At 38.0% G+C, this 25,764-nt stretch overlaps 1 protein-coding gene across 4 annotated transcripts in view; it reads right to left on the reverse strand.

Annotated features, from left to right (window-relative positions):
* The window catches only part of LOC127455592 (EH domain-binding protein 1-like), a 201,184-nt gene that overhangs the window by 154,555 nt on the left and 20,865 nt on the right, over positions 1 to 25,764 (reverse strand). For all 4 annotated transcript variants that reach the window (XM_051723615.1, XM_051723616.1, XM_051723614.1 and 1 more), the window contains exons 3-5: positions 11,513 to 11,570; positions 9,090 to 9,185; positions 8,597 to 8,650 (exon numbers count right to left, since the gene is read on the reverse strand). In XM_051723615.1, coding sequence (XP_051579575.1) covers positions 8,597 to 8,650; positions 9,090 to 9,185; positions 11,513 to 11,570 — 208 coding nt within the window. The remainder of the gene's footprint in view (positions 1 to 8,596; positions 8,651 to 9,089; positions 9,186 to 11,512; positions 11,571 to 25,764) is intronic.

Genomic DNA, 25,764 nt, shown 5'->3' on the forward strand with positions numbered 1-25,764 from the left:
GGCAGAAAATGACTAGAATACTGCCACTTTTCCTCTCACACACAGAAATATGGAGACAAATAGGGCAGCTCAAGGAGCTTTGATGTTGGAATGCTCTCCTGCCTTTATAGTCCTCTTTTTCTATCCCTCTCTCATTCTTTCTCCTCTTTTTTCTTTCAGCTTCTCACAGCAGGCACATGGTAGAGTGAGCTACTGTGTGTTATGTGGAGAGAGTGTGTGTGTGTTCGTGGGAGACGGAGTGTTTGTGTTAGGGGAAGAAGGAATTCAGTGTGTTTGTCTGTGTGTCTTAGTGGGAAACGTGTGTGTGTGTCAGGATCTCATCTCTTCTGCTCTCATTGCTGGTGTCAGATGGCAGGCATGTCTTTGATCAGTGTGTTATTAGTGATGTGTGTATGGACAAGAGGAATTCCGCTCCCAAGCTTTCTGTTCTCAAGCTTCTCTCCTCCCTCTCTCCTTCTATGTCCATGTAAGGCCTGAATAATGCTCTATGCAAGTACATGAACACGAAAGCTTCTAGCTACACAAGCTCGATTTCATACATCAAAATGTGTCAGACCGCAATTCATAACGTAGCACAAATATGCACTATTCTTAGCTTTGCCACAAGGGGTGCTAAAGCAGACGACAGTGTAAACTGTCTCCTTCTACAACCAGTTTTCTCCATTTCTATTCTATACTTGACAATATACTATAGTCAATAACTTTCATGGTGGATAAACAGTTCAAAGAGAATCTTGCTAAGCACATAAGTTAAGTTAATATGTTCATAACAAGTTACTTAACACATCTGGTTTAATGACAAAGACATCTAAATAAATTTTACCACCTCCTTAATACTAAGGTGTTACTGCTGAAGCAATCATAGAACACGGTTTAAAAGGGATAGTTCACCCAATAATGAAAATTCTGGCATCATATAGTTAACCTCATGTTTCCAAACCAAACCAATATTACTTTCTTTCCTTCATGGAATGATGGTTTGATTATGATAGCATCAGTCACCATTCACTTTTTTTTTTTTTTTTATGGAAAAAAAGATGCAATGAAAGTGAATGGTGACTGAGACTTACATTCTGCCTAACATCTCATTTTGTGTTTCACAAAAGAAAGTCAAATGGAAGTATGTTTCAGGCCAAACCCAAAAGAAAAACATTTCATACCATCCATTAATGTAATTCACAGCACAAATACGCAATCATCTCACACAGAACTGCATGCGTGTTAATGCTGTTTGACACCATCCACAATATGTGTGAGAGTTTATTGTTCTGTTTATAAAGAGAGTTAGGATGAAAATAAGGTGGATTTTGAACTGTTCTCACACCAGTGCAGGAAGACAAAACACTGGAGGTTAAGTCATTCACTAAATAGGGAGTAAGGGAGTATCCTATAGCTATCTATGCAGCTAAGTGCATTCACTCCTAACAATCCAAACAAAAGTTCAGTTTCAGGCTGCAGATGATGTTTGGACCACTCAACATGGGACAATGGAAATAAATACATAGATTCAGAATTTATAATGTATCATTTTATTTTAACATGGTTGGCAGTGATTGGATGATTTTGGCTATTGCTTTGAATCAGAATTAATTAAGCTAATTTCTGCTGTAATGTCTGTAACGTCTCAATAACATGACTTACCAAAACTCCTGGAAACATAACACATTTAATAAAAATAAATAAAAATAAAAAATGTACTTTCTATATCATGATATAACTTAAAATTTCACAACAAAAAAAATCTGACTTTCTATTAGAGCCCGACCGATATGGGATTTTTGAGACCGATACCATTTTAGAGGGGGAAAATTCACCAATTACCGATATGGTGGCTGATATAGTTAATTTTTGAGCTGGAATGAAAACAGACCTTTTCTATGTGGATTTTTCACTGATTTTGCACCAATATGACTATGCAAAGGTACTCAGAAGGCTGCTTTCTTAAATAAATATTTTTATCAAAGAATATTTGACATTATTATTATACATTGTCATCAAATTCTAGAAATGAACACAGAAAATAAAGAATAAATAAAAATACAATAAATTGCTTAATAAACATCAGTACTGTATGTTTAGTATAAGTCAATTGCTGACCATTTAAATAAAGAATAAATAAAAATACAATAAATAGTTAAATAAACATCAGTATTGTTTAGTATCAGTCAAATGCTTATCATTAAAATAAAGAATAAATAAAAATTAAATAAATAGCTATTATATATAACAAATTATAGCTAGCTAACAGCAAACAGACATGAGTGGCATGGTTGTCAGGGACAAGGTTAACATTATATTAGTTATATTGAAAAGGGAAAATGATGGGGTCATTGTTTATTAAGTTTCCAGTATGTATTTAACAGACTAGTTAACAACTTACCGTGAAGACACCGCTGAACTCCGCCCTGTCTGCAGAGCCACCGTCAGTTCAGCTCTGTAAACAATGGAGTCGAAGCATGCTCTGCTGGACAAACTACGCTATGACACCCATTCTAAAACATTGTTTTCTGCATTATATGTTCTGAAAAAAAGTTTTCATATCGGCGCATATCGGTAAAATATATGACAATACCGATATATAGGCTATAAACCGGCCGACCGATATATCGGTTGGACACTACTTTCTATATCTTGTTATTCATTAAATTACACAACTTAGTTATTTATAATTATTTTCTTTTTTGCATGTTTGCTAGGTGCTACTAGTTACAAATCAAAAAGGGAAATGGAAAATGCACACAGCATTCATGCTCAGGTCTCCTGGGGCCGGTTGCACCAGCTATATATATACGTTACAACTTAGCCTAGTTGTGGCGTAAATGGGCACTAAGTCACAATTTACGCACTACTAAATATTTGAGTGTTGCACCATTAAACTTAGGTAGGACATAATCCTACATATGAACTAAATATTTACGGAAGACTCCGACCAGGAGTAACGGATGGAATAAAAAAGCAGACTGATATTTAATGACATCAATGAGCTCATGTTTTGTGTGACAGGCTTCTTCAGCATGAAACCAATCTAACAGTGCACTTTCCTGTGTACTCCGCTCTGTGTCAAGTTTCAACATATACGATATATATAAGATATTAAAATGAATAAATGTCTATTTTTCCAGCCTGTTGTACAAGTAATTATTTATTTATTGTCCCTTATTCATTTTTGATACAGTTATTGAATACTGTTATTTACATAGGCTAAATATACCATTAATGAAATCTTGTTTTATTACGTATCGTATTTCAGTGGGAATATAATTTATTACAGCTGACATTTACGTAAGCAAACAAGGTCTGAACATTAACCGTAACAAGATCAAACTGAAATTCACAGCTTTTTAACACTTCTTTGTACAAATCTGAAGGCTGCTTATTGGATCAATACAGGTAAACGTCATATTATGCGACCACGCATCACTTTACGGAGAGCTTACAATCTACTAGTTAAGTCTTGCCTTAAAAGCAGGTGGTGCAACCAAATTAAGCACTGATTTAAGTTACAAACTAACTAGTAGTTACTAAGCCCTTAGTGTGAACTTTATGTCCTAACTTAAGTGAGACCTTACGCACAGCTGGTGCAACCCTACCCTGCACTCCAGCCAATAACATTGTAACAATCTATGACAGCAATAGTAGTCCTCTGAAATACCAGATGGACATTAAAAATTAAACAGTTACCTTAGCAACACTCCTGACATCAAACCCTCGACATCGGTTTGACTATATGACCGACTAAAGCATCAGAGACACAAATCAGTGTCAAGACAAATGCTTCCAATGATCAACATTTGATAAGAGTAAAAGAGTTGGCAATTTTCTGGAGGATGGAGGGCAAAAGGATTCCAAAATATGGCACCACCATGTGGAGCTCTCTAGTGTTTTTGTTACTTTAGTTTGTTTGTCATGTTTTTTGTCACTCTTTCCAAATCAGTTTCACCAGGGATGAACTGCTGAAAATTCGGCAGAGCATACCTGATAATTTTTGATTATTTAATTTTTGATTGTTTGATTATTCTGACGTTTTATAAGACATCTTAGTTGGAGGCACATCAGCACTCTACAAGCGATCCAAAAGACGCACGTGAGGGAAGCGAGCCGGCGTGCTTGTGAAGCTTCGTCAACGTGGCTTTAGGACTCCACTGCCGAGTATTCATCTGGCAAATGTCCGCTCCCTCACCAACAAAAGAGACGAACTGCTTCTGCTCACTCAAACAAACAAGGACTTTTCTAACTCCGCTGCTCTGCGTTTCACGGAAAGTGAAACGGAGTGAAAACATCCCAGACAGCGCGTTACATCTACCGGTCTTTCAGCTGTTCAGAGCGGATCGCATTGCGGAGTTATAGGGGAAAATGAGAGGTGGTGGAACATGCTTTTACATCAATGAAAGTTGGTGTACAGATATAAAAGCATTGAAGAAGATGTGCTGTCCTAATTTAGAGGCACTCTTCATCAACTTTAAGCCTTTCTACTCGCCACGGGAGATTCCCTCGTTTATTCTGGTGAGTGTCTATATCCCGCCACAAGCATGCGTGAACGCAGCGTTGCAACAGCTGGCTGATCACATCACAGACACAGAGCAACACCTGGTCTCTCTTATCATTATTCTGGGAGCTTTTAATAATGCTAACCTCACCCATGAACTGCCAAAATACAAACAATACATCCCATGCCCCACCAGAGAAAGAAATATATTGGGCCACTGCTACATCACTGTAAAGGATGCATATCGCTCTGTCCCACATGCAGCTTTAGGACTCTCTAATTACTGTCTGGTTCATCTTCTCCCAACCTACAAGCAGAAATTAAAATCAGCCAAGCCTGTATTAAGGACTGTAAAGAGATGGACCAATGAAGCAGAGCTGGAACTACAGGCCTGCTTCAACTGCACTGATTGGAGTGTTTTTGAAGCTGCAGCCACAGACCTGGATGAGCTCACAAATACTGACATAAAATATCAGTTTCTGTGAGGATATGTGCATCCCTACTAGGACAGCTTTGTCATGCCAAAGAGGATGCTTACAGCACTGGGGATAAAACATTGTACATCCAGGCCAGGAACACACTTACATAGGAAATCAGAGTGGCAAAAAGAAGCTACTCTGAAAAGCTGAAAAAAACAAACAAACAAAAAAAAAACTGTTTTCAGCCAACAATCCTGCATCTGTGTGGAAAGGCCTAAAAAGCATCATCTAGTACAAGACACCTCTCTCTCACTCTGTAGAGAGTCAACTAATGGCTGATAAACTGAATGTGTTTTACTGCAGGTTTGAAAAGCCCAGTCTCACACCCCTCCCCCCTCTGACCTTCACTTCACACACACACACACACACCAACACCTCTTGGAACCCACCTCCTCCCCCCTCCTGCTCAATCTGCACTTATGATCTGTGAGGAGGATGTGTGCCGGGTCTTTCGGAAACAGACTACGAAAGCTTCAGGCCCAACCGGTGTTTCACCTGTCTGTCTGAAAGTCTGCGCTGACCAACTGGCCCCCATCTTCACACAGATCTTCAATAGATTGCTAGAGCAGTGTGAAGTTCCCTGTTGTTTCAAATGTTTCACCATCATTCCGGTCCCCAAAAAAACAAAAATCACAGGACTTAATGACTACAGACCTGTTGCTCTCACGTCTGTGGTCATGAAGTCATCTGAGAGACTGGTTTTGGCCTACCTGAAGGACATCACTGGACCCCTGCTGGACCCCCTTCAGTTTGCTTACCGAGCAAACAGGTCTGTGGATGATGCTGTCAATATGGGACTGCATTATATCCTGCAACACCTCGACAGACCTGGGACTTCAAGTCAAGTCAACTTTTATTTATATAGCATATTTAAAAACAACAGAAGTTGACCCAAAGTGCTTTACAAATCAATCAAAAATATACAACGACAGAATTATATACATGCAAAAAAATAATAATAAATAAAAAGAATACAATTTAAAAACTGCATCAAGTATTTACTTAATTTAACATACTAAATGTCCTATTCAAATGCTAAAGAAAATAAAAACTTTCAAAGAGGATTTAAAAATGGCTATTGAAAAAGCTGACCTCACATGGTAAGGGAGACTATTCCAGAGTTTAGGACCCACCCAGAGAAAACACGATCACCCTTGGATGTATAGCAACAACGAGGAACATTCAAAAGAAGTTGATGAGAAGACCTGAGTGCTTTGGTGGGGGAGTAAGGGACGAGAAGATCACTACTGTATTTGGGCACGAGACCAAATAGTAACTTGTAAACAAAAAGCTGAATTTTAAAATAGACCCTGAATTTAACAGTAAGCCAGTGTAGAGATGCTAATATAGTGGTAATGTGATCCCTCTTTCTTGACCCCGTATGCAAGGATCCTATTTGTGGACTTCAGTTCAGCCTTCAACACAATCATGCCTGATCTTCTCTCAACCAAACTGACCCAGCTCTTCGTGCCCACACCAATCTGTCGATGGATCACCAGCTTTCTGACAGATAGGCAGCAGCCAGTGAGACTGGGAAAACTCACATCCGGGACCCTTACTATTAGCACTGGTGCTCCTCAGGGATGCGTTCTCTCTCCACTGCTCTTCTCCCTGTACACAAATGACTGAACTGCAAAAGACCACACTGTCAAGCTCCTGAAGTTTGCAAACGACACCATGGTCATCGGCCTTATCCGCGATGGTGACGAGTCTGCATACAGACAGAAGGTTGATCAGCTGGCTGTCTGGTGCGGTCATAACAACCTTGAGCTGAACACACTAAAAACAGTGGAGATGATAGTGGACTTCAAGAGAAATCCCAGAAAATGATGTCAAGCTTTTAGGCAATTAGCTTCTGACAGGAGGTGTACTGTATTGGAGGTGTACCTGTGGATGTATTTTAAGGACTACCTTCAAATTCAGTGCCTCTTTGCTTGACATCATGGGTATATCAAAAGAAGTAAGCCAAGACCCTGAAAAATGGTGGACCTCCACAAGTCTGGTTCATCCTTGGGAGCAATTTCCAAATGCCTGAAGATACCATGTTCATCTGTACAAACAATAGTATGCATGTATATACACCATGGGACCACGCAGCCATCATACCGCTCAGGAAGGAGACACATCTGTCTCCTAGAAATGAACATAATTTGGTGCAAAAAGTGCAAATCAATCCCAGAACAACAGCAAAGGACCTTGTGAAGATGCTGGAGGAAACAGGTAAACAAGTATCTATGTCCACAGTAAAACTAGTCCTATATCGACATAACCTTAAGGCTGCTCAGCAAGAAAGAAGCCACTGCTCCAAAACTGCCATAAAAAGCCAGACTACAGTTTGCAATTTCCCAATGGCACAAAGATCTTACTTTTTGGAGATATGTCCTCTAGTCTAATGAAACAAAAATTTAATGTCTGGCCATAATGACCATCATTATGTTTGGAGGAAAAAGGGTGAGGCTTGCAAGCCGAAGAACACCATCCCAACCGTGAAGCATGGGGGTGGCAGCATCATGTTGTGGTGGTGCTTTGCTGCAGGAAGGACTGGTGCACTTCACAAAATAGATGGCATCATGAAGAAGATTATGTATATATTGAAGCAACATCAAGACATCAGCCAGGAAGTTAAAGCTAGGTCACAAATGGGTCTTCCAAATGGACAATGACCCCACGCATACCTCCAAAGCAAAATGGCTTAAGGACAACAAAGTATGAATTGTAGTGTAGGCCAGGTATTGAAGTGGCCATCACAAAGCCCTGACCTCAATCCAATCGAAAATCTGTGGGCAGAACTGAAAAAGTGTGTGCGAGCAAGGAGGCCTACAAACCTGACTCCAGTTACACCAGTTCTGTCTGGAGGAATGGGCCAAATTTCCAGCAACTTATTGTGAGAAGCTTGTGGAAGGCTACACAAAACATTTGACCCAAGTTAAACAATTTAAAGGCAATGCTACCAAATACTAACAAAGTGTATGTGTATGTAGACCCACTAGGAATGTGATGAAAGAAATAAAAGCTTAAATAAATCATTCTCTCTACTATTATTCTGACATTTCACATTCTTAAAATAAAGTAGTGATCCTAACTGACCTAAGATAGGGAATGTTTTCTACGATTAAATGTCAGGAATTGTGGAAAACTGATTTTAAATGTATTTGACTGGTGTATCTAAGCTTCTGACTTCAACTGTATTTATACTCTTACCTTGTTTTATATTCTGTCTCACTGTAATGTTCTGTGTGCAATTGTTTCTCCTATCACCAAAAAAAATTCCTTGTGTACGTGAGAACACTTGGCAATAAAGCTCATTCTGTTTCTGATTCTGAAAAGACACTCGGGTGACTTTTGGGTAGAGTACTCTTAAGGGAAGACAAATATAAATTCTGTTTCTCTCCCCAAGAATAATAAAAAAAAATACAATAAAATTTATTCCAGAACATGAGGCATTACCCCGAATATTGCAAGCAACAAACAGACACAACATGATGCAGACATCTTTAGGCTCAAATCATACATCATCCCTTATCCCAAAATGGAAACTTTAAAATCTGTGATAACTCTATTTGACCACTAGGTGTCAGACTGCACATGGCAGATCTCACCAGAATCATAATGTCTTTTAAAAAACACTCACATTCTCGATGACAAATGTCCACTCTTTGTCTTCAAACTCTTCAGCGTGGGGATCCTGAAAACCAGAATTTTGGGATGAATCAGAAGGCAGAAAAACTGAAAGACTAAGATAGCTCAAAAACTGTTGTCACAACTAAGAGATGCCCTTTCTGGGTAGCTGCACCTGGGTCTGACAATTCAGGATTTAAGGTCTCAGTTCCCTTGCTCCAGATGGGAAAATCTTCTGACCAGCATCTCAAAAAGACTAAAATACAGAGCACATGCTTCCTGCTGCTGTATCAGTTTCTGTCTCACACACACCTGAGGGAGGTTAAATGCTTTGCTAAATGCTTTGACTGTTGTGGGTAAATCAGGACATCTAGACACCAGCAGTAAAACAGATCCCCAACAAATCAGCTTATGGGAAATGGCTAACTGCTACGACTGGCCCCAATAGCGTCTGGGCCTACTTGGCCCCTAGATGACAGAGTGCGTGTTTGCATGTGTTTGTGTACCTTAAAGAGTGTAACAGTAATCTCAATGTTCTCTGGCACAGGCCACACCACCACTCCTCTGTAGGGATTCTTGATGCCAGGCTGCCAACTATGAGACTGGAAGGAGGGGAAACATTACACATTAAAATGATTTTATTGAAAAATTTAATAGCACATTTTTCATACAGCATGATCACACTCGCACACTACTTCAAGTATTCTAGATGATTTTTGTAACATAGACTTGGTGTCACCCTTTTAAGATGGATGTTGTAATATAGACATTTTGGTTGATACTGATACAGATTATTATTTTTCATGTCATGACCAATATGATAACTGATATTATAAATCTATATTGTTTTGCATGTGTAAAGAGTGATGACTGACATTGTACATTTATAATTTTTAGAGCTGTCGAAATTAACAAATTAACACATGAATTTAAAACGTTAAAGAATGTCCACAGCGACATCTGTGGTTGAAACTTAAAATTGCACGCAATTTGTGGAAGAACACTTTGTGAGTGGTGTTTCGGCACTGCTCTTCTGGCAGATCAATCTCATGATTTGAGCTTACCTGGATATCACCTGTGTATGATCATTACTGGTGCTGAGTTCTTAATGGCATACTACCCATACTATTCTTACTACTACTGCTATATCCGTCTATGGGAGAAAGAGTTGTATGGTGGTATGCTATTCCGAACTCGGCCTGGGAGATAGTCAGAGCTGGAGTCACAACGTGCCATTTTCGTGTTGATATTATGTTATATAATTAAACATTTAAAACTTAAATATTACTTGCTTTGATGAAGATAAAAAAAACACTCCTATTTACAAATTTTAAATGAATGAATTTCACCTCAATCACTACCAGTATATTTTAATATGATTTTTCAAGTGTTTTATCTACTATTAATATTTGTATTGTACCACACTTATTAATTTAAGAGGTGAAACTCATTTTATGGCTGAAATGAGTTCAGCAGAAACACTTATTATTATTATATTGTACAGCATCAGTTGATTATGCAGGTGAACAGTAATACTACATTAGTATGTCTTGGCAATGCACACAATAACACTGTAACCTAAAAACATAAAACGAGGATTCAATAATGATGGGATAAAATATATTTGATTAAACATGAAAATAATATGCTTATATGTAATATAACAATTACAAGAAGTCAATTTCAGAAGTTAAACATATTAATGAACATGTCACAGTAATTTATCACGACAACGTAGATATGTCACGAACGGTTAACACACAAGTATCATTTAATTCATAAAAGCATGACAACCAATATATGCTTCAACAACTCTACCAGAAAACATATCCAGCATTATAGCAGGTAAACAACTTGCTGATGCTGTCCTGAACTGTGTGAGTGTGACTGAACTGAACAACATAGTTTCCCCAGCCAGAATATGGTGGTACTTTGTGTTTACAGACATGACGTAATGACGCAAGAATGAACGACATAAGCCAGCGATTTCGTACCTAATCTGACCTGACAGCTAAAAATACAAATAATTTTTATAGGCTTACAGTAATGAATCGGGGTAAAGTAAGAGCATTGTTCTGAACACTGATTGTTTATGTACTCAATCAATAATGACAATTTGTTCATTTTAAACCATAAAATCGTACAAAGTGCATCTATACATGCGTTAATTTTCCTTCAACACGATTAAATATTGACCAGTATCACATTAAATCTGACATTTTATTCAGCTTTGTTCATTATGTGAATTATGAACACTGGACGATAGGGTGGAACCTCTGCAATATGTCAGGGGACATTACACTGAAGTATAGTATACTACAAACACACACACAACAGCGATTCCATGGAGAAAGTACCTCCATCACTTGATCATTGACATGGAATCGCTGTTGTGTGTCATTTTTGTACTAAATAAACCCAGATGGTACTGACCTTTTTCACTATAAATCTCCAATTTCACTTTCAAAATGTGATGAGATTTATGGTAAAAAAGGACTTAAATATTTGTTTCTCACCCCCACCTACTGTATCATATTGCTTCTGAAGATATGGATTAAACTCCTGGAGTTGTTTGGATTACTTTGTTGTGGCCTTTATGTGATTTTTGAGCTTGAAAAGTCTGGTCCCCATTCACTTCCATTGTTAGGACAAAGAGAGCTGAGACATTCTTCTAAAAATCTTTGTTTGTGTTCAGCAGAATAAAGAAAGTCATACACATCTGGGATGGCATGAGAGTGAGTAAATGTTGAGAGAATTTTCATTTTTGGGTGAACTATCCCTTTAATAAAATAAGGGATGGTCCAGAGTTGCTCCAGTCCACCAGGGGGCAGTTAATGCTGCAACCATTCAAGTTCATTTTGGGCTTGTCATTTGACTATCACCAATTTGAAACTGTATAAACGCATTAAAATAAACATCTTTCACCCACCTTGGAAGATTTCCTTCGACTCCTGCGCGTCCAGACGACAACTAGTTTGTCCGGTTGCCTATAAAAGGACACAAGATGAAAAAATGCTTAACCAGTGCTAATAAGCAACAAAACAAGCATAAAAACCAAAATTAAAGAGTGCCCAATCTTTTGATTTAAAGTCTACTTGATGTGAATCTGAGCAGGGTTGAGTCTGAATCACTTGTGGTCCAATTAACTGCAGCAGAGAACAAGATCAGATGAGGAATGAGAGAAAAGATGCTGAGGCAGACCAGCCTCTCAGTAAGGTAAAGTGCTCAACTACAACTGACAATGCAGAACAATTCATACCCATAAAACAATCAAATCTCAATGATTGTTTAAGAGAAAAGTTTCCAGCACACCTGAGCAGGACTGAGGCAGAGGAGAACAAAGGTCCTGCTTTACCAAACACACACTTACAGGCTTCAGGAAAGGTGAGCTTGAATTGGATTACCAGCATTAAGAGGCTTGACCACAGTCTGACAGGTGTGTGTTAGTGCATGTATGATAGTGTGTGTGTGGTTCATTTCTTTCTTTGAAAATCTGAAATGATAGGGAAAAAATGTAATTCAATCAAATGATCAAACTCCCACATCTCCAAGCTTGGCCTTCTCTAAACCATTCCAAACATGACAAAGCAGACAGCAGGCTGATCTATGCCTGCCTACAGTAACTTCCTCCTGCTGTGTGTCTGGATTATTCTAGATTAGATTACTATACAGATCAGTTTCCCAGAAACCGAGAAATCTCAGTCCTCCCCAAAAAGGATTTCCACAGAGAATCACTACTGACATAGCATTGCAACCAATGACTAGACTAGACCAATGACTAGACTAACTGTGGACAAGAAACCAGCAATTAAGAGAGCGAGTTATGTTTTTCAATTCTATTCTATGTTGTACAATGTAATTATTTTATTACCATTTCTGGCTCTCTTTTTTTTATTTTATTTTTTTTATTACTTTTTATATTGAAAGACACACATTCTTTTCTGCTCTATGACATGTGACAATGCATCATGCTTTGTGTGACATGGAGCATTTAAGTCTGTTTTCGATTTCCTCTCTCCAAAATTCAGCTCTCATTTCCATCAGGATTACTCACTAACTCTCTCTCATTGCCCCATCTTCTCTTCCTCTAGGCAAGTTGACATGCTCTACTGCAGTCCTCTGTACTCATGATCTTATCACTCAAAAATACAGTATTTCATACTGGCGTAACGTTTCCTCTCACAAAGTTTCCACAACTCACTTTTGGCTCTCTCCATTTCAATTTCTAGTCTCTAGTCATAATGTTCTTTTTCCTACATTTGTAGTTAGCATAAAAAAAAATCTCAGAGTAGTCTTCCAATGTTACTGCTGCAGAATATGGTTTACAGCATGAGAAAATGCTTTCACTGTGAGAAGACTCTAGAGGAAATGCACATTAATTTTTAATTCTGCTCAGACCAAACAGAGCTCTATCAGGGTGCAAACTCACAGCAGTGCCTCTGGCTGACAGAAGGGGGCTATCAAGGGATTTAAGCTCAAAGTATACTTCAGTTTTGATGCGAACACTTAGGGTCTGCGTACAGTCGAACGCTCACCTTTCAAAGTACACTTCATTTGACTGCGTGTGCATACACAGGCGGTTGGTGCATGCGTGCTACGACTGCTTTGAGAGACTGGACTAATCCTCTTCAGGAGATTAGACACAATTAGACACAAGATGTCTTTATATTCTTCAGACTCAAGTTACACAAATGCAAGCAGTGTTTCCCCTAGGATTTTTTCAGCAGCGGTGCTGTTGTGCACGTGTCCACAAGCCCGCAACGCCAGACCCATGTTAATGCATGTTTAGTTTAAAACAGGGGTGTCAAATTCTATTTCAGCCTGGGCCAAACCAGGATTTATCTGTGCCCTCAAAGGGCCCATTTGAAATGTTGCACAAGCCCCTGATTTGGTAGCACTCATACAATTACCAATAATATCACGTTATGTGCATTGAAATGCACATTTGACAGTACAGCACTGATTTTGAGGTTGGGATACAGATGAAAATGATGATATTAACAACAGTAACATCAGTGAAAAAATAAGTTGGAGACGGTAAATGTTTGGATTTGGTGAGGTAGTTATAGATGCTTTTTACTTCGCTATTTTAATTGCTTTGTTTCATTTTGTTTGAGGTACATTTTGAATTTAGAAAAATACTGGTTTTCGTGTTTCTATTAAATTTTTGAATAAAAGTCAGTAGAGCAAAAATATGTACAGATCCCTCGGCAGTGGGGTTGACAATGTAATCTGATATCGCAATTGTTTTTATAATAGAAATATAGTGAAAATATTTTTTCCATTTCACCCAGCCCTTATGACTGTTTTTGTGCAAAAACCTTTACTAACATTACAGGTGAACCTCAGGTAAATAATAAAGTAAAATAAATGCATGACATAACCCCTTTAAAGTAAATCAAAGTAAGTCTGATGTTAATTTTGGTTGGGTTTCTATCATTGGCACTATGTATTAATTAATGAGTGTTCAGCAGCACTCATTAAGCCTAACAATGTACAGCTTGCATAATAGTAGGTATCTCCAGAATTTTTGAATAAGCATGACCTCCGAGACAGGTTCATTCTCTGAAGTGATTTTGAGATAAAATAGAATTGTAACCCCATGTAACACACTTCCAATAAAAATTACGTCAATGGCTGCAAAAGCAATGGAGTCCATTAAATCTTTTTCATTAAATTAAATCTTTCCAGACCTGAATTTGTAGTGGAAGAATAGATGCGTTTCAATGTCCAGTCCTCGATCAAAAAGTGTGATGGAGGAGGCTGAAGGTAGCTACCAGTACTGCCGCACCCTATACGCATATTGCAGTAGTATGTGTAGGGCACTAACTCCCGAGGGGGGCACCAGAAACTCCACCGGCTACCCTTCCTCGCATGTTATAACTTATTCAAGATACATACACCACGCATCACATTTTGGACCAGTGCCAGTTCATAGCGGATGGGGTTACCAGGCGACGCCAAATATAGAAACCAGGTGATTGACAGAATGTCCCGTTGCTCGTTGCAGCTGCTTAGGACAAAAATTCTGATTAAAATTGAAAAGATAACTTTTATTGCGTGTCATTTGGCGTCTGAGTAGGACACGGTGTCACTGTAGCTACCTTCAGCCTCATCTCTCTGTTTGATGGAAGACACCGGTTCAAACAAATAAGTCTGGACATTGAAATGTATCTATTCTTCCACTACAGATTCTTCAGACATGTTTGTAAGTTGTGTTCTCTGGTTTGCGTGCAGCTATGTTGTGTTTTCTGTTGTTAATATCGCTGGTGTAGGGCTGCAGCAGTATACCGGTTTCACGGTATACCACGGTATGAAAATTGATGGTTATCATACCATGTACATTTACTTATCTACGGTATTGAGAAAGAAATGCAACCGGACGGAGAATCTCACCTGCGCGTGCGCATCTCCTTTCCTCCTTGACTGACTGTCAGACTCGTCAACTTGCCTCACACACACATGCAGCTGAGAAAATGTCAGAGAGAAGCAAGGCTAGGGGGTCTGACATAAGTGAGTGTGTAGTGAGTTAATGCAGTGTTTCTCAGCTGGTGGGTTGCAGGTCTATTCGGACTGGGTCGCGGACAGCAGGGAAAGAACAATGCCATGGTTCTCCCATTGAAGATATTTCGGCAGCCGTCCAAGTGATAGCCTATTTAGGACTGTCGAGGCAGATTTAATGATAATCTCGCAATCAGCTAAAGGCTTCTCATCTGCACTTTCGCACAAGTATAACGGAACCAGCTCGCAATCATGATCTGCTCTTCTCTCTGGTGCGCGCGTGCAACAACCGGGCTTCCCTCGATATTGCGGAGCGCAGACCTCAAAACTGATGTGGCCAATTTCAATTCTAGTGAGACTTTTCTAGTTTAAAGCGTTACAGAGGAAGTCAAATCGAACCTCTCAAACAGCAGGCAGTCCTGACATGCCAAACAGCACTGAGGAGGAAAAGAGCAACACCGTGTTATGTGCTAATTTTTTTTTCATCATGCATCATCACCTTTACAAAATTGTTTCACGATTTTACATGAGTAAAAGTAACTATTATATTTTGACAAAATGTTATAGTTTCATATGAAATAATATAAAGGTAGAATCTATTAGACCTCATTTTATATCAACAGTGGCAGTTGAAGTTAAAGTTTCAAGATGTGTTTCAGCTAGTATTTAGTTTTTTCATAAATACTATCATTTGTTATTATTATTATTACTATTATTTAAGACTAGCTACACTGAACTAACCATGGTAATGAGGAGCCTTTCCTCCTGTGTAACATGTATGTTCTGTTTGAATTATGTTTGAAATTAGGAAACAAACGGGATAATAATGGGCTCATATAAGTAAATATGCTCTTCAATTTTTAAAAGGGGGAGAGAAAACTTCCTGTTGCTTTTGTTGTTGATGTCAACAACAAAAATAATGTCACTTGATGCTTGTCCTTGTACTTGAAAACCATGAACAAAACTATGCAACATAAAAGGAAATGCGACCCAGGATACATTAAATACAGGTTACATTTTTACTGTGGTGGGCTGCCACTTGATATCCAATGTAAAATTTAAGTCCTGAAGTAAAACCAGTTGAGAACTACTGAGTTAAAGGTACAGACAGGAGCAGTCTGGCTGTGCTGTCGCGCACCTACAGCATATGTTAATTGTTAATAATCATAGAACATTACTTTAAAAGCTCACACAGCTGATGTTATTTTTCATTTAGTAGTTAATTTAACATGCTATGCTAACATGTAAACTAACATGTTCTAACAACTTCTGTTTTCACTCCTTTAAGGGTCATTGTAACTAATAATAATAATTGTGTAATACCGTATACCGTGAAACCGTGATATTTTCTGAGACTGTTATTGTACCATGAAAATCTCATACCGTTGCAACCCTACGCTGGTGGTCCTGTTGAAGTGAAACAAAACGAGTTTTCGCTTGAACGCCCAATCTCGCACATTCTTCATTACTACTGTTGCTCTTGTGCATAGAGCAAAAACAAAAGCTGCAGATTTGAGGGGGACTGACATAAATAAATGAAAAGGATGATGAAGTGGGTCAGCATGCAGCAGAAGATGTCATCGGCAGGAAGTGGAGCAGGGCAGAGATGATACACAAATAGACTGGCAAACCCAGGAAGAAAATCCTTCAGTGGGCACAAGCTATTCCATGCCATCACAAAGAGTGTGTAAAAACATGTTTTTGTCAACCAAAATTAAAATCAACTCAGAAAATACAAAATGTAAAGAAAGCGCTGCCAATAACTCCATAACTTAAAACAGTAATTACATCAAATTTTACTGTGACGGTAGTCATTAGAGAGCATATATTTAAGGTAGTCATATTTAATATGCATTAATATGCATTTTGAGCATTTACGGTGTTACATCTTGTAAATGATTTACAGTTACAGCTGATTTCGATTTGATTTTAAATTTAACAAAGTGCGAATCTCTCTTTTCACTCCACTTCTGCTTTATGCTTAGATCTGGCACCTGTTAAAGAAATATTGGATGTGCATGCATTTTCCCTCCTTTATTTTATAATTAACAGCCATAATTGTTGAGAATATACAGTATTTCAGTTCATTGATGCAATTAAAATATTTAGCATAAATGGACGGCATGACGTGCGCTTTTATATGGTTAGTAACAAAATGCCCTCATTAAGGTAAAAAAAAAAAAATGCCCCTAAAAAACAGTTCCAGTGGACAAATATTGTCCATTAATAATGCCCGATTTGCAAAAACATTGCTCCTATTAGCCCATTATATATAAAGATTTCATTAAATTGATTTGTGAATAAATCTGAAACAGTCATGAGTTCTCACATCGCTATAAATATGATGTCAATGTCAACACTAGCTGATTTGGTCCGAGAAATAGTTGGAACAATTATGGAGTAAAAAAAAAAAACTCCAATTGCTTTGTGTTGTGTACTCTTTGCAAGCAAAGTGAAAAATGCAACTTTTTAAGATTCATGAGACTTAGGCACTAAATCAGTTTAATTACAACAACAAATACGGGTAACACTTTACAATATGGTTCCATTCGTTAACATTAGTTAATGCATTAGTTATCATGAACTAACAACGGTAAATATATTTTTTATAGCATTTATTAATCATTGGGCCCGTTTACACTTGGCCACTTCATGTGATATTACTGACCGGATAGCTATCCGATCATGAAAAAAACCATGTGTAAAAGCCCTCCGAAACGCATTAGAGATGGATTGCAATCAGATCACTCAAACCACTTCAGGAGGTGGTTTGAGATGCATTCCTGATGAAACTGGTCAATTCTAAATGCATCTGGCTGTTCAAGTCACATATGTAAACTTTACCCCACCCAAACAGCGCTATGTCAGCATAGGAAAAATCAGAAACATAAGAGCGGTCACTAAATATTTGCTTAGGGCATGCTTTGCGCAGTAAATAATAAAGAAATAGACAAATGCATGCTGTAGGAAAGACAGAAATTTTCACCTCATTTATTTAATGCAGATCGCTGATGAAACTGAAACTAAAAACTGACATGGGCACAGCTGACACACATGATGCGTCTTACCTACGAGAAGCCTCGAGGGGAAAAACAGCGCGCCCATACACAGACACATGCGCGCTTAGGCAAATTAACTTGGAATCAAATAATAAAGCACTTCTTTTAAATTCATTGCCCGGAATTAGCATAATCACGGAAGTGAACTCTGTTTTATTTGCATATAGCACAGGAATTGAAGATCGGATTTATATCCGTTTGCCGGAGACACATTGATGTGGCCAGATGTAAATGGAATAAGCTTTTTCAAAAGGATAGCAATCCGATCAGTGAATGCATAAAGAAACGTATAAAGTGGCCAAGTGTGAACAGGCCCTTAGTTAATGTTAGTTAATAAAAATAGAATTGTTCATTGTTAGTTCATAGTGCATTACCTAATGTTAACATATAAAACTTCTTATTTAAATCACATATTACTATATGTTGAATTTAACATTAACCAAGATTAATAAATGCTGTAAAAGTACTGTTCATTGTTAGTTCATGTTAACTAATGTTGTTAACATAATGTTAACTTATTGTAAAGTGCTACCCAAATATGTTATGTGGGAAAAGGTTGTTGCCCCACTGCAAGAACAAAATCCTGTAAGAACCACTCTTCTTGGATTGTTCTACCAACATAATAAAGCACCCTGAGTTTCATGTGTGACCGAGAACAGTGATGAGTTACAAACATTCATGTTGGAGCAGAGACCCAAACACCCCATAAACCTATCAGATGGGCACATGTGAGCACACCTTAAATGTCTAGATCCCTGATCCTCCAGACTTGAAAATTACTGCAGGCACATACACTATTATAAACATAATGAAGGATTTCAAACTGAATTCCATCATTAGTTTATTCTGGCCTCTTGAGTCTTATAAAATCTGTGAACTTGCTGACTAACAAGGAAAGGGAGGGAGAGGAAGGGATGAGATGCCACATGAGGAGTGGACAGACTCTACCGCTTCCTGACATGAATGGATGGATAATAAAAATACAGTTGAGGAAAAAGACTTCCTCAATGACTATTAATATAGAGAAAAGAACCCTCCTTGGTTGTGATTTCCACTCTGATCTGATCAATGAACATCTGATTAAAGAGAGAAAGATAAAGAAAGAGAGAGCAGCTAGTGGAACAGAGTGATATTAAGGGCAACACACTAAAGAGCCTGTAACGGGAGATCAAGAATACACAGTACAGTACTGCTACACAAAACAGCTAAGAGAGAGAGAGAGAAGAAAGAGTGAGAGCAGATGAGAATGTTACTGATTTGGCTATCTGTGTAAAAAAAATAAGTGTTTCCTTTTACGAAAATTAAGTCATGGGTTAACATGCTCTACTGCCAATAGAAAAACTGTTCAAGAAAGCGTGTTCACACTGGGTTTTTTCCAGAATTGAAAAATTCAGCGGCCGTTCAATTGAAATTTCGGACCGCCAAAACTAAATTAATGATATTTATCTCTCGCTCTACACTTTATACATGCTAATTATGCTTCTCAGGTGCACATTTGTGAGACTGGATTTCGTGCGTGTGCTCAGTGTGGCACCACTTGCACAAGGGATCCGATCTGCTTGATTATTTTGACGTGCGCCAAAATATAGTCATCAAGTCAAACTTTATTTATAAAGCACATTTAAAAACAACAGAGGTTGATCCAAAGTGCTGTACAATTTACAAATAAAACATATAAAAACAACCAAACAATATATAGTAAAAATGCAACCTTTACATTTAATCAGCAAACTGAACATTAAATAGTATCAAAAGACAATGAATAAAATAAGACTTAAGGGCAGATTTGAAAATAGCTAAAAGGGCAGGCTTACGTAAAAGGGCAGGCTTTTCCAAAGTTTTGGAGCAACAACCGAAAAGGCCCAATCACCCCTTGACTTGCAGCGCAAACGGGAGACAGATCAAAGAAGCTGACTGAATCAGCCAAAATAAAGGTTTTTCAAATACACAGCCAACCTTACTAAAATTTATCATGATTTGTGGACAGTGCACAAAAATGTAACAGTTTCATATTAAATAAGCAAATCTTTTAGGTGGCAACTGTAACAGTTGAAGTTAGTTTCTAAGCGTGTTTAGACTAATACTTATTAATAATTTTCAGCAAAAAATATATTTTCATCAGCAAATTCAGCAAGATTTATAATATTCTGACTGTTCTCATGAGAGAACACTTCACTGAATTGGGACTGTGCAAGTGAAATTGTTTGTTTCCTATTCCATAACAGATATTGTTTTCCTTTCATCAGTCTCTTTTATAATTTAAGTAATCATTAGGAATATCTGTAGGCATATAAGGCCAGTTTATTTCCTAATATCAACCACTATTTAAACAGAACGTTTATAAGACAGGAGAAAAATGTTGTCCATAATTCATTGATAAATCTTGGAGGTCCAGATTTAAAACCCCTTTAAGTTCTTGCCCTTATATTTACAGTGCAATTCCATTAGCATAGGTAAGACCATGGCTGGCTCCTTATTTTCTGTGGTTAGGTGAATGTAGCTAATCTTTCTAAAATATATATATAAAATCAATTACAGAAATAAGATGTTAAATTAAGTTTAGTTTGATTTCACATAGCACCATAAAGTTAAAACAAATTCTGTGTTAAATTTAAAAGGTTCCATATACTTAGATGGGGAAAAATAAACATGAAATGCAAGTAATTATGTTATATAGTAATACTAAATATTAAATATTTATATTAAAACCAACTTCGAGTATGTGTATGACCATATACACTATATTGCCAAAAGTATTCGCTCACCCATCCAAATAATTGAATTCAGGTGTTCCAATCACTTCCATGGCCACAGGTGTATAAAATGAAGCACCTAGGCATGCAGACTGCTTCTGCAAACATTTGTGAAAGAATGGGCCACTCTCAGGAGCCCAGTGAATTCCAGCGTGGTACTGTGATAGGATGCCACCTGTGCAACAAGTCCAGTCGTGAAATTTCCTCGCTACTAAATATTCCACAGTCAACTGTCAGTGGTATTGTAACAGAGTGGAAGCGATTGGGAATGACAGCAACTCGGCCACGAAGTGGTAGGCCACGTAAAATGACAGAGCGGGGTCAGCGGATGCTGAGGCGCATAGTGTGCAGAGGTCACCAACTTTCTGCAGAGTCAATCGCTACAGACCTCCAAAGTTCATGTGGCCTTCAGATTAGCTCAAGAACAGTGCGTAGAGAGCTTCATGGAATGGGTTTCCATGACCGAGCAGCTGCATCCAAGCCATACATCACCAAGTGCAATGTAAAGCGTCGGATGCAGTGGTGTAAAGCACGCCGCCACTGGACTCTAGAGCAGTGGAGACGCGCTCTCTGGAGTGACGAATCACGCTTCTCCATCTGGCAATCTGATGGACGAGTCTGGGTTTGGCGGTTGCCAGGAGAACGGTACTTGTCTGACTGCATTGTGCCAACTGTGAAGTTTGGTGGAGGGGGATTATGGTGTGGGGTTGTTTTTCAGGAGCTGGGCTTGGCCCCTTAGTTCCAGTGAAAGGAACTCTGAATGCTTCAGCATACCAAGAGATTTTGGACAATTCCATGCTCCCAACTTTGTGGGAACAGTTTGGGGATGGCCCCTTCCTGTTCCAACATGACTGCACACCAGTGCACAAAGCAAGGTCCATAAAGACATGGATGAGCGAGTTTGGTGTGGAAGAACTTGACTGGCCTGCACAGAATCCTGACCTCAACCCGACAGAGCACCTTTGGGATGAATTAGAGCGAAGACTGCGAGCCAGGCCTTCTCGTCCAACATCAGTGTCTGACCTCACAAATGCGCTTCTGGAAGAATGGTCAAAAATTCCCATAAACACACTCTTAAACCTTGTGGAAAGCCTTCCCCGAAGAGTTGAAGCTGTTATAGCTGCAAAGGGTGGGCCGACGTCATATTAAACCCTATGGATTAAGAATGGGATGTCACTTAAGTTCATATGCGTCTAAAGGCAGATGAGCGAATACTTTTGGCAATATAGTGTATGTCAGTCACCACCGAAGACCATTTCTGACCCAGGAAAAACCCTGACACTAAAGTACTTTTAAAAAGAACCAGACAAAATTAATAAAATAAATAAAAAAAACAGTGAAACAGATGGGGAAAAAACAACACATCTTCATATTGTATCTGTTTACCTGTTTTTGTCCACTTTGTGATAAGCCCACTTTTCAACCCAATAATAAGTTAAGAAATTAATATGGAAACATATTTGTATAATATTAACAATAATTATAATAATAATAATTATTATATTATAAAACAGAACCATATTATTATAAATTAGTACCATATTTATGTGACATTTTCTTAACCTATATGTGGCATAGAGCTCCAGTCCAATTAAAAAAACACATTTCTAGATTAAGCACATGATGCATATTTTGGCAGTTTCTCCACACACACACACACACACACACACGCCTTCTCCTGCATGTCGTAATGGAAATATTCCTTAAAGTTTATGAGTTGTTTATACAACTGTTTTATTGAAGCCATTATGAAAAACTGCAGTTAAATGCTGCAATTATCCAATGCAAGACAGTATAAAAGGAGAGAGAAAAAGAGAGAAAATACATATAAGATAGTAGGACTGTGTAAAATATAGATTTTCCTATGCAATATAGATTTTTCCAATCTCGATATTGTTTCTTAAATCCCAAGATCAATCTTTTACTTTATGCGCAGCTCTCTACAATATGAGTTACTCACTCGCATATGAAACCAATTTCCTGCTATGCGATAAAAAATGTCTGATTCGCTGACTTGTAAATGTTCAGATTTCACTGACCAGTGAATGAGTAGCATATTGTCAAAAAATTTCAGCATCATTTCACTGCGTGTTGAGTAAAAGTTTGATTTGACTTGTTCCATGTAATGTGTCCAAAGACGAGATCCACGCAATCCATTTGCTGCTGAATAATGTCTCTTTTATTACCCTTTCTGTTCTTTACAGTCAATTGTAGGTCAAAAACAACAAAACAAACATTATTTAATTCTTATTATGAATAGCATGGATTAGGATAGGAGCCATTCGAGTCTCTCTAGTTAAAGGGTCATGAAACACTGCAACACATTTTTTGAGATGTTAACAGGTATACACGTAACACACGTAATACAACCACAATATTAAAACCACCTGCCTAATATTGTGTAGGCCGGCAGTTCTGCGTATGGAAATGCCTTGTTGATGAGAGAGGTCAACAGAGAATGGCCAGACTGGTTCGAACTGATAAAGTCTACGGTAACTCAGATAACCGCTCTGTACAATTGTAGTGAGAAGAATAACATCTAAGAATGCTATTCTGAGATGCGGGTTGGCGCTGTTTTGGCGGCACGAGGGGGACCTGCGCAATATTAGGCAGGTGGTTTTAATGTTGTGGCTGATCGGTGTATATGTCTTGCACACAAGGGCAGAGAATGTCAACATTACTTTTAATTTCAAGAGGAAAAGGGTTAATTTAGGGTTTGAAATGAACAATGAGTCAACGTCACAGGTCGCGACGTACGTGGTTTAGGCTTTCCATTGAATTTCAGCAAATCTACGTCACGGGTGTTTTCGATATTATTCATGAGAAGGCGTGGCCTTTACCCTTTGACAAGCGAGTCGTTGCCATGCACATGACCAGTGCTTCAAACTCTCAAGTGCCTTTAGTCAGTTGAGACAGATGATAGTACTATGACGCAAGTCCCCCCACGCTGCTGACATAGGGACAGGACAGGCTTTCGTTCAAACCGGCAACACCTTTTAAATGTTTGCGCGGCACACATTTATTAACGTGAGTGTTTTGAGATATGCAATGATGTGCGGTGTCTCTGACTGGGACTCGTTAGAGATGCGGTTTACATTGATTGTCTCAGACATAAACGCTATCCATCCATCCCTAATGTAAGTGTGTTAACCGATCTAAGCACTTATATATGTAAATCATCATCTTGGAATAAGTCTCAAAAGTTTTTATAGGTGTAAAAAAACATTAACATATTTTCGATATAGAGTACCTGGCTTGGCATTTATTTACGTATTAAATTACAGATATAAATTACCATTGTGAGTAATGTATTTTGAGCTTACAAAACACTATAATTTATTTGTGCATTCAGTTATGAGCAATTGTGAGAATCTTTGATGTTGCTGACTGGATCAGACGGTTGTTGGGTTCACTCGCCCTTCTCCCTACACTCCGCTATTGATCATGTCCACTTTGAGTGCATCATTTAAAAATGTGGTGAGAGCTCAACTGTGCTGATATGGGGGGTGATGTGACCCTTTAATATGCGCTCATTTACAGAAGTTCTTTACAGAACTGCCGGTTTTTCTTAAAGAGACAGTACCAATTTTTAGCACCTGTTCTACAAATCAATGTAAATACCTGTAAATAGTATAAATTATGCATAAGACAATAAACATGTAACAAAATATAATATATGCAATATAATATCATATTTGTTGATGGAATACATGGACTTAGCTAAAATGTACCAAAATTATGAAAAATATAAAATATAATATGCACAATTTATATTTTCATAATGTAACTATTTGGAAGGTCCCCTGTATAATTAACAACGTAAGCTGGGAGAGAATTTCTTTCATATGTAAGTAAAATGGACGTTATTACTGAAATAGACCCATATGAATCGATATCAAATCAAAATCAAATCGAGAGCTTGTGAATCAGAATTGAATCAGGAAATCTGAATCAATACCCAGTCCTATAAGGTACATTTTTAACCTTAAAAGGAGATTGTACATAAAATCTAAAATGTTAGGCAGTCATAACATACTTCATTTATAGGGATGGGAATCATAAGGAATTTAATGATTCCGGTTCCAATTCCGATTCCTCTTAACGATTCCAGTAGTTCTTTTAGTACTTCTGAGGAAGACTTATTTGAAAATGAGAAATGCAATTCTTATTGAATTAACGGTCTTCTGCAGTCTGTTGACAAATGATGAGATCATTTAAGATTTCTACAGAGCAGATATAACAAATCAGAAATAAATGTTATACAGTTCTTGTAAAAGGTGTGTTTGCTGACTTTGAGACGTATATCCAATCCAACAATTGATCCTAACTAGGCTATATCTGGACTGTATCTAAACAAACAAGAAATGTGATGGCATATTTCATTAATTTGTTTTGTTTTATATATAAAAGTCCTTGTATTACAAAACTTGTGTGTCTTTAATTAAAAATTGTCATATGAACAACCAGTCGCTAACTGCACTGCTTGATTAAAGTCTCACAGGTCGAAAGTCACATGACATAACAGTAACTGTTCCAGAGACAGTTTAGACTGTGTTCTGTTGTGTAATGTTGTACTTCAAGCTTGTAAGACTTCAAAGTTTTGAGTTGGACATTCATAACTTGCACATCAGTATAAGATTAATACTATACTGGACTGGACCGGAAGAGCTGTATGTTTCGCACTTTAGATTCAAAAGGATCATCTCATATGCGACATCCTTTCGGGAATTGGACTGTTCCAGAAGCGCTGTATGTTTTCACGCTGTAGATTCAAAAGAACCGGCTCACCTAAATCATTATTTTCGCCCCCTTTTGGAGATTCTGCCCCCATTTGGAGTTCTCTGCGCTGCTGGAAACACTGTCAGAGT

The sequence above is a fragment of the Myxocyprinus asiaticus genome, chromosome 17 (assembly GCF_019703515.2).
Source record: "Myxocyprinus asiaticus isolate MX2 ecotype Aquarium Trade chromosome 17, UBuf_Myxa_2, whole genome shotgun sequence".
Lineage (NCBI taxonomy): Eukaryota > Metazoa > Chordata > Actinopteri > Cypriniformes > Catostomidae > Myxocyprinus > Myxocyprinus asiaticus.